The sequence below is a fragment of the Centrocercus urophasianus genome, unplaced genomic scaffold (assembly GCF_019232065.1).
Source record: "Centrocercus urophasianus isolate 14NV4802_14NV808 unplaced genomic scaffold, USGS_Curo_1.0 seq_520, whole genome shotgun sequence".
NCBI lineage: Eukaryota > Metazoa > Chordata > Aves > Galliformes > Phasianidae > Centrocercus > Centrocercus urophasianus.
Genome location: NW_024885112.1, coordinates 6,208 through 15,633, shown reverse-complemented (window position 1 = coordinate 15,633; position 9,426 = coordinate 6,208). Strand labels below are relative to the sequence as shown.

Here is a 9,426-nt window from a genome sequence, read left to right as displayed (position 1 = left end):
CTTTTTTTTTTTTTCTTTTTCTTTTTCTTTTTCTATTTTCTGTGTAGGTCTCTTTAGTCAGCCTTATAGCTAATGCCCTGGGCTACTCGGAACTAGGTGCCATAAAGTCCCTTAGGACCCTAAGAGCTTTGAGGCCTTTAAGAGCGTTGTCCCGATTTGAGGGGATGAGGGTAAGATGCCATCAGCAGCTGATCCTTCTGCATGCCCGTGGAGCGGTTTTTTTTACGCATGCTAGAACTGATCAAAACGGGTGGAAAAGAGAATTCCAATCAGAAGTGTGGTGCAGCTGCTGACTCGATCACCTCGACCGTCGATGTCCCCCACCCTGCCCACCGCTGCGCACTCCCCAGTTAAGAAAGGGAGAATGCATCCAGCTGCCTCATTACATTAATGACCGGCCCCAACCACGTGCCATTTGTAGACGGTGTTAACACTTGGCTGTTCTCATTGAGCCTGGCTTTGACCTCTAGCATCCGAGGGGGCTTCTCAGCTGTAACTCTTCTATCTAGGGAGAATCACCAGGTGCAAAGAAGCAGAATTCGAACCGCCCCAGGCTCTCCGCCGCCTCCTGGGGGGGTCGGATGGAAAGAATCTCTGAGGGGCTGCCAAAAAATGCGATGCAGGGGGGGTTGAGAGGCTCCAGGAAGGGACCAGCGGGGAGCTCGGCTACTTGCAAAAACGGCCTTGGTTTAATTCCTCTTGTTGCACCTTGTTGTTCTCGGTCCAGTCTGGCGGTGACTGGAAGCCTTGTCTGGTAGTGAAGCTTTTTCCCTTTCCACTCCCTCCCTTGTACCATGCTTTGACGGTCCCCTGTCCTGTCACCGTCACACGAGCCACGAAGCAAAGCACTGAACTTAACAAGCTTTCCTCAAATTGCTAGCCAGATTTGAAATCATTCAAAATTACTTCAGTGTCTTCTGCTGCTTTCCCGCTCATACCTGTATTTTGGTGCCTATATACTTTTTTTTTTTTCCATTTGGGATTGAGACACTCTTAAGAACATGCAGAAAAAATGCATGTAAGTGAAGGGTATGTCATGTGGATGGATTTCCCAGTTGCTCCTAGGTCAGTAATTTTGGTCTTTTTTGTTGAATCCTGATTGGCTCGCAAACAAGAGAGATTATGAGAGCTAAGGTTATATTATATATATTGAAAGCATAGGGGAAAAAGTAAGAAAAAATATAAAAAAATAAAAAAATAAGAAAAAATAAGAAAAAAAGGGAAAGAAATAGCATCTGCACAGTTCTGCAGTTTGAGGGTTTTTTTTTTTGCATGGTCTGACTACAGGATCCCCCGAGTCCTCTGATTTCCTTTGGGTTTGCTCTGCTGTAACCGAGTGCAGAGTGCAGCACAGAAAGGGCCACAAACTGACGGGGAATCCCCAAATTCTGCAGGAAGTGGTCGAAAGAAGTGAGAGAATAAATCCAAAGAGGGTTATCTCTTCCCCACTGCATTCTCCCCCTATTTTTTATTTTACTTTTTTTACCTTACCAGGCCCTGTGAGCTTCACGCTAAGCTTCACGGTACGATGCAACAACACAGGATGGCAGTTCCTCCATTGGCACCAAGCGTCCGTGTGCCACTTCATCCCTTCCTTGCACCCATTGGGCTCCTCTGTCCTTTTTTTGTCCCCATAAGCCAATAATGCTGTGATGCATTTCATCAGGACCGAAGGATTTTGCCCCCAGCACGCAGCCAGCACTGCTCTAACGGGTTTTATTGCCACCAAAGCACATGGTTGGTTTTTGCACGTGGTGCTCAGCAGAAGGGCTGCTGTGGGCACTTAGGAATTAGTGCTAAGCCTGGAGGTATAAAAAACCCAAAGAGAAGTGGTGATTTGTAATACAGCATCAGGATATTCCTCGAGTTGGGAATTCCCATGACGGCAAAACTGATGCAGAGTTCTGACCCCGGGAACCCCATCAGTTACCAAAAACCAAAGGTTTTTTTTCCTTTCTTCTTGATTTTAAGATGAGTGCTGCTGCACTGTAAAGCCAGAACCACCCTTCAGAGCCAGAGATTGGAAATGCCTTTGCAAAGGAAACGTGCACTGCAGTTCTTTGCTTTTCTCTACTCCGTAGTAATCTGCATTTTAAAGAGTCTGCTCTGCTCTTCAGTTGTTCAGGGAGTCCGACAGCAGTGCTGTGAAACATGCATGCCTTTTTGTCAGTTGCTGGTGTTCAGTCTGTGCACAAAAGCCATGTTCCTTCGCTCAGATCTTCTTCAGTGGTGCACAAGTGTCATGCAGTAATATGCAATGACATGTAAATTTATTTTGGGAGGGTATAGTGCTTTCTTTTCGTGCAATGAAGTGGATAGCTGAAGCATCTTAGAACAAAGAGGCACGATGCCGTGCTGGAGCACATCCCATTTGGACAATGGAAGCAAAGCCTTGTTATCTCTAGGGCCCGGCTCTAATCTTTGCCTTTTTAACCCTATGTAGACAAGGCATGAAGTCTTGAGGTCATTTGTTAGTTGTTGCATTGCTGCTAATTGCCTGGATTGCTGCTTTCTTCAGCTTTTCTCTGTGCTGGAGGGCAGGCACTCACTACAGAGCTCACTGCACACGCAGTGACTGCATCAAGCAAACAGATCTGGTGGGACGGTGTCACACTGCTGTGCCAGGAGCGGTGGCATTGCTCTCTGTGTGCCCACGCTCAGGCAGAGGGGTTGAAACAGTTTAGACTCTGCTCCTCTATTGAAGGAACGTGATTTAGGAGCACATAATACAAGATTGAATATCCTGCTGCCCTAACTCTGTTAAAAGCCCGGCAGCTTCAGTTTGCTCCCGTGGTCGCCAGGGATGCTGAAGGATGTCGTGCTCCCAAACGAGGAGAGGTGAAAATTAGGGGCTGGTGCCCACTGCCATCTTTGTGTTGGCTGCCATTGGAGGGAGGAACATGGCTTCTCTGTCTTCTCGAGCCTGCCTAGCTGCATGCTCAGCTGTCTGCCTGAGGTTGGCCTTGCTTAGTCACCTGGAGACCTTGTGAACAGAGCACTTCTGCCTCGGTCCCGTTGCCACCGAAGTCGGCGCCACGTTGGGTGGTGACCTCGGTGGGAGCTGGAAGCGGGCGTCCACGCCATCACAGCCTTCTTTGACAGTGGGGAATGGCCGTAAGGGGCCCCGGAGGCCAAGAGCCACCAAATCCGTCAGCAAAAGCACCCTCAGACGCGCTCTGAGTGGGATGCAGTCAGGAGCCAACGTGAGATCACTAAGCATCGATAATTGATGCCCCCATCTCCCTTTTGGGTGATTAATACGATGGGAAAGAGAGAGATCGTTGGCCTAAAGAAGTGAGTGATCCAAAACCAAACCCGGCAAATCCAACACTGTTTTAATTGGAAAACAGAGCTTCCGAGGTGGATTTATGAGGGGTTTTTCTCACAGCTTGGAATAAGTTCACTGCCAACTTCTGCGTGGAGTCAATGCCACCGATCTGTCCGTGGCCTTACCTCCTATTCCCCCCGCAAAAAGTGCTGTATTGATGCTTGCCATCTCCTGCCTCGTGTTTTGTACTGAAACTTTTTCCCACCCCTTCCAACACAGGTGGTTGTCAACGCCTTGGTTGGCGCTATCCCTTCCATTATGAATGTCTTGTTGGTCTGCCTTATCTTCTGGCTGATTTTCAGCATTATGGGGGTTAACCTGTTTGCTGGGAAATACCATTACTGCTTTAACGAAACGTCTGAGGAGCGCTTTGAAATAGACATTGTTAACAACAAGACAGACTGCGAGGCGCTGATGCCACCCAACTCCACTGAGATCCGATGGAAGAACGTGAAAATCAACTTTGACAACGTTGGGGCAGGATACCTGGCTCTTCTGCAAGTTGTAAGTGCTGCCTTCATCTCCTCCACAGTCGTGGTAAAAAGACTTTTTCTCGTGTGTTCTCTATTTCCCCCTCTCCTTGAAATAGAGCATCCCATGGATTCACCCAACTTTGGGCTGGGGGAAGAATCCCTGTTTTATTGTTCATCCATTGCTCTGGGTCCCCCAGCACCACAAGTGGTCCCAACTCTTCCCTTTAAAGATTGCGCCCAATCATCCACGGGGCTGACAGTAAACCTGCCCATAAATATTAATATGACTTAAATATTAGTCTTTCCCTTTGTGAGTTATTTATAAAGGGACATTAAGGGTGCCACTGTGACACAGCTGGCACAAGTCAGACTTGTTTGGTTTTCAAGTTATTTCAAGTAATTTCTGTCTAAGGGAACTTTTCCTTTGCTTTCTGCTTTCTTTGCTAGGCAACATTCAAGGGCTGGATGGACATCATGTATGCAGCAGTTGATTCCAGAAAGGTACAGTGCGTGGCCACAAGCACTCTCACCCCCAGCAGCTCGCACAGCTATTTTGCTTTCATAAAATCAAGAGTAAAAAGGGTAGAGCTGCATTTCTATCCTGTATTTCATTTTGCATAGCATGGTTTTTCATTTGCTGGTGTTTCTGCAGTAAGGTAAAAGATGCTGAAGCAAATCCCCAAGAGAGCATTTGTTTGGTTGCTTTGTTAGGGGTGGGGAAACTCCCGATTGCCTGAAAATACACTGGAAAAAGATCTCATTTTGACTCTGTGGGTAAGATATCTTTGAAATATCGTTTCCTTCTCATCTCCCCTTCAGCAAGAAGAGCAACCCAAGTACGAGGACAACATCTACATGTACATATATTTTGTTATCTTCATCATCTTCGGCTCCTTTTTCACTCTGAACTTGTTCATCGGTGTCATCATTGACAACTTCAATCAACAAAAGAAAAAGATAAGTGCTTGCTGTTTGCTTGTGGAGGTCAACACCAACTTGAGGAACATTGCCTCTCCATGCCAATGGGGTTTTTCTGCATCTTGAGGCTGAGGAGCTCCATCCCCATCCCAATCACCCCTCTCTTAGAGCTGAGAGCTGCAGAACCACTGCGAGCTGAGGCAACCCAAAGCCTTATATAAGAACTCAGCTTGGATGGAGCTTCTCCCTAGTAGCATGAATTTGCATATGTTTTTTTATTTGCTTTTCCTCATCTGAAATGCAAAGGCTTGAAGTAAGATGTCTTCCTTGCCACTGTCATTTTCAGTATCTCTCTCTGCTTTTCTTCCTTGGAAGACAAGCTGAGGGTTTGCATGTATGGAGCGCTCACTAAATGGCATCAGTTTTAGTAAGAACTCTGACACCTCTGCTGCCTGTTTATCACAAATCAGATAGAGGGGATGAGGAAGGATAGAACTCAGTAAAGCTCTATAGGAAAGAATGTTCCATTTTCTTTAAGGGAAAATTGGTACATCTTGGGTATTAGTGTAAGTTATTGCTGTCTAAAATAGCTGCCACCAACTTGCCATATGGCGGGTATCCTCATGACTTGCTGCTGTGTTCTTCCTTTCCCTTCTGGTGCTTGAACTGATTGTAACCAGTTTTCCTTTTGCCCCTTTACTTTGGAGGTCAAGATATTTTCATGACAGAAGAACAAAAGAAATACTACAATGCCATGAAAAAACTGGGCTCCAAGAAGCCTCAAAAGCCGATTCCCCGACCTCTGGTGAGTGCGTTAGAAAGGGAAAAAATGCAGAACAGACTTCTGAAGGAGCTTCAGCTCCAAAAGCATCTTTGTTCTAACTCATGCTGGCCAGCACATCATCATCTTGTCTCCTCTTAGCACTAGAGTAGGGTCTCGGACCTTATGGTGACACCAGTCAGGACCTAGGCACATTACTCTGCTTTGTGAAAGGCTTTGCCTGGTGAGTTCTGTAGGCAATGCCATGGGTAAGTCATCACGGGTGAGTCGTGCTGCAGGGCAGACCTGGCTGCTTCCTCCAGTTGTGACTGGAATTGTCAGCTTGCCTTTGCTCCCACCAAAGAACGAGATGCTGGTAATAGGGATATAAATAATAGCGTCTTCCTGCCTTTCCCACGCACAGAGTGATCTGTGGCTGGAGTGTGCCTTGAAGTCTTCAAAGGGTACTGAGGAGCAGTGTCCTCATCTTGTGCCTCTACCAACAAGAAAGCAATCTGTTGACTGATGGCAGATTTTTGTTCCAGCCTGTTTGGCTCACGGCCGCTCTCTCGTTGCACAGAACCGCATTCAGGGAGCCGTCTTTGACTTCGTCACCCAGCAAGCCTTCGACATCGTCATCATGATGCTCATCTGCCTCAACATGGTGACCATGATGGTGGAGACGGACACGCAGAGCAAGCAGATGGAGGACATCCTCTACTGGATCAACCTGGTGTTTGTCATCTTCTTCACCTGCGAGTGTGTGCTGAAGATGTTCGCCTTGCGGCACTACTACTTCACCATTGGGTGGAACATCTTTGACTTCGTGGTTGTGATTCTGTCCATCGTGGGTGAGTGCAGCACCCATTTTTCTTTCTTGGTGTTTGCAGAGAAGGTGCATTCAAAGAGAACGTGTAGGCACCTGGACTTCTGGCTTCCCTTGTCACTCGTGGCAGTTTGGCAGCTCAAAGGCCCAACTTGCCTGCCTTCCCCCCTCTGTCCTGGTGTTCATTTCCAGTGGTATGGAGTAAAACACTTGACAATTACTCTCTTTATCTTTAAATACAGACTTTTTACTCATCTCCTTGGAATGTTATAATGCTTACTGACCACTGAAAATAGCATTGCAGCACTTCCTACATCAGCATGTGATTTGCACTCTTGCTTTCTGTTTGGTTGGGAATTGAATTGAGTGGTTTCCTCCAAGTTTTTGTTTTTAGTGGCTAATCTGTGAGATGCCTGTAACCTCCCAAATGCAAGTTATACAATTTAGGGATCGTTTAAACCTGGCTGGCCCAAACACGCTGACAAAACCCAATCCTTTTCTTCTTCTTCAGGAATGTTCCTGGCCGAAATCATCGAGAAGTATTTTGTATCCCCCACTCTCTTCCGAGTCATCCGCCTGGCTCGTATCGGACGTATCCTGCGTTTGATCAAAGGAGCCAAAGGGATCCGCACCTTGCTTTTTGCCTTAATGATGTCTTTGCCTGCCTTGTTCAACATCGGCCTCTTGCTCTTCCTGGTCATGTTCATCTTCTCCATCTTCGGCATGTCCAACTTCGCCTACGTCAAGCACGAGGCTGGCATCGACGACATGTTCAACTTCGAGACCTTTGGCAACAGCATGATCTGCTTGTTCCAGATCACGACGTCGGCTGGCTGGGATGGCCTCCTGCTGCCCATCCTAAACCGGCCTCCGGACTGCGACCTGGACAAGGAACATCCCGGGAGCGGCTTTAAGGGGGACTGCGGCAACCCCTCGGTGGGGATATTTTTCTTTGTGAGCTACATCATCATCTCCTTCCTGATCGTGGTCAACATGTACATTGCCATCATCCTGGAGAACTTCAGCGTGGCGACGGAGGAGAGCGCGGACCCGCTGAGCGAGGACGACTTCGAGACCTTCTACGAGATCTGGGAGAAGTTCGACCCCGACGCCACGCAGTTCATAGAGTACAGCAAGCTGGCGGACTTTGCCGACGCTTTGGAGCATCCTCTGCGCGTCCCGAAGCCCAACACCATCGAACTCATCGCCATGGACCTCCCTATGGTAAGTGGAGATAGGATCCACTGTTTAGACATCCTGTTTGCCTTCACCAAACGCGTCCTGGGGGACAGCGGAGAGCTGGATATACTGAGACAACAGATGGAGGAAAGGTTTGTGGCTTCCAATCCTTCCAAAGTGTCTTACGAGCCCATCACCACCACGCTGCGGCGCAAGCAGGAGGAGGTCTCGGCCGTGGTGTTGCAGAGGGCTTACAGGTCGCGGTTGGCGAGGCGGGGGTTCATCAGCCGAAGACCCCTCCCCACCAAAATGGAGAACGGAGGAACGAACAGGGAGAAGAAGGAAGGGACGCCCTCCACCGCCTCGCTGCCGTCCTACGACAGCGTCACCAAACCCGAGAAGGAGAAGCAGCAGCGGGCGGAGGAGGGAAGACGGGAACGGGCGAAAAGGCAAAAAGACGTCAGGGAATCCAAGTGTTGAGGCAGAACGCTGGGATTGTACAAACCTAGGGGAAAATTTAAAAAAAAAGAAAAAGAAAAAAGAATTATATCTATATTTGCAAGCGGAGAGAAAAAAAAAAAAAAAAAAAAAAAAAAGATTGTTTACAAACTTGGTGAAATATATCCATACAGAACAGCTGTGGAGACACTTAACCTGAAGATCTTATACCAAACGTAGTCTGCTTTCCTGTGTGACAGCGTTGCATCTAAAGCAGTGACCTTCCACCTGTTTAAAGGACCCCTGTGTGAACAAACGTTTAAAACAAAGCAGGGAGAAAAGGAAAAAATATGGATTTTTCTATTGTTCAGGCAGGTGGATACTGCATGTTCCACATCAGTCAATGCAACTTAGGACAAACAAGCAAAATAAAAACACACACACACACACAAAAACACACACAGAAATAAAACCCGCTGCTGGGATTCATATATTTTCCAAAGCAGCCAAAAAATGGATTTTATTTTCCCATTTTGTTGGTTATTATTGAAAGAAAACCCAGAAGTCACGATGTTAAGGGGTTTGTTCATGCAAAAGTAGATTTGCATTTAGTTAAGCAGCAAAAAAAAAAAAAAAAAAAAAAAAAAAAGGAAAAAAAAAAAGGAAAAAAAGAGGAAAAAGCAAAAACAAGCGAAACAACAACAAAAAGAAACTAACCACCCATTTAGCCCATGCCATTTAATTAATTGTCATAGTTTATTTGATATTTATTATCTGCATTCTACTTTCTACATGGGCTTTACTTGGTTTGGGAGATGGGGTAATCGGGAACCTTCAGCCTGGAACCAGCTCAGGCTGAGCCCCCAAAAATCAAAGTGCTCGTTCAATGCATAGAAACGATTTGCATGATGGCATGCCGTGACCAGGAACCATGCATGAGGAACCATTAAACCACGAGACACTCAATAATCTGTCCACAGCAGTGTGTTAAGCCATAAATTCGAGGCACTCCACTGACTTACCGTACACTGTATTTGGAGATTAACAATAATCGTGCCCTTCACCGGTTCTGACCCGTTCTCAGCAATCTTTCATAGACCTGCCAGTAGGAAACAAAACAAAACAAAACAAAAAAAAAAAGAAATGAAACAAGCAGGTGAAATCCGTGTGTGTCTGTTTGACGACGCGTCTTTCTTTTCCATCCTGCCATCTTTTTTGCACACCGAAATAGAACTCGACTCAATGCTGCTCTGGACCCGGTCCAAGGGGTGACGTTAAGAACTGGGAATGGCTTTGTTCTACTCTTGTCACTGTAAAACCAAAATCTAGGGCTCGAATACCAGTCAGCACGTTGATTTGTATCCTGCAATAGTTGTCGTTAGCGTTAATTACGATTCTGCCTCCATCCTGCAGCGTAGACTCGATTTGTTGGTTTTTTTTTAGTCTAGGGAAAAGCGCTGAGGACTGGAAGGGGTGGGGGGAGCTGGCATGCAGCCCCCCAGCA

General features: G+C 46.8%; 1 protein-coding gene across 1 annotated transcript in view; it reads left to right on the top strand.

Moving 5' to 3' along the window:
- Positions 1-9,426, top strand: part of SCN8A (sodium voltage-gated channel alpha subunit 8) — a 48,546-nt gene extending 39,120 nt beyond the window's left edge. Inside the window, exons 21-27 of the mRNA XM_042835432.1 lie at positions 48-170; positions 3,548-3,832; positions 4,249-4,302; positions 4,621-4,758; positions 5,420-5,524; positions 6,060-6,330; positions 6,817-9,426. Of these exons, the coding sequence (XP_042691366.1) occupies positions 48-170; positions 3,548-3,832; positions 4,249-4,302; positions 4,621-4,758; positions 5,420-5,524; positions 6,060-6,330; positions 6,817-7,964 (2,124 nt within the window). The 3' untranslated portion in view covers positions 7,965-9,426. The remainder of the gene's footprint in view (positions 1-47; positions 171-3,547; positions 3,833-4,248; positions 4,303-4,620; positions 4,759-5,419; positions 5,525-6,059; positions 6,331-6,816) is intronic.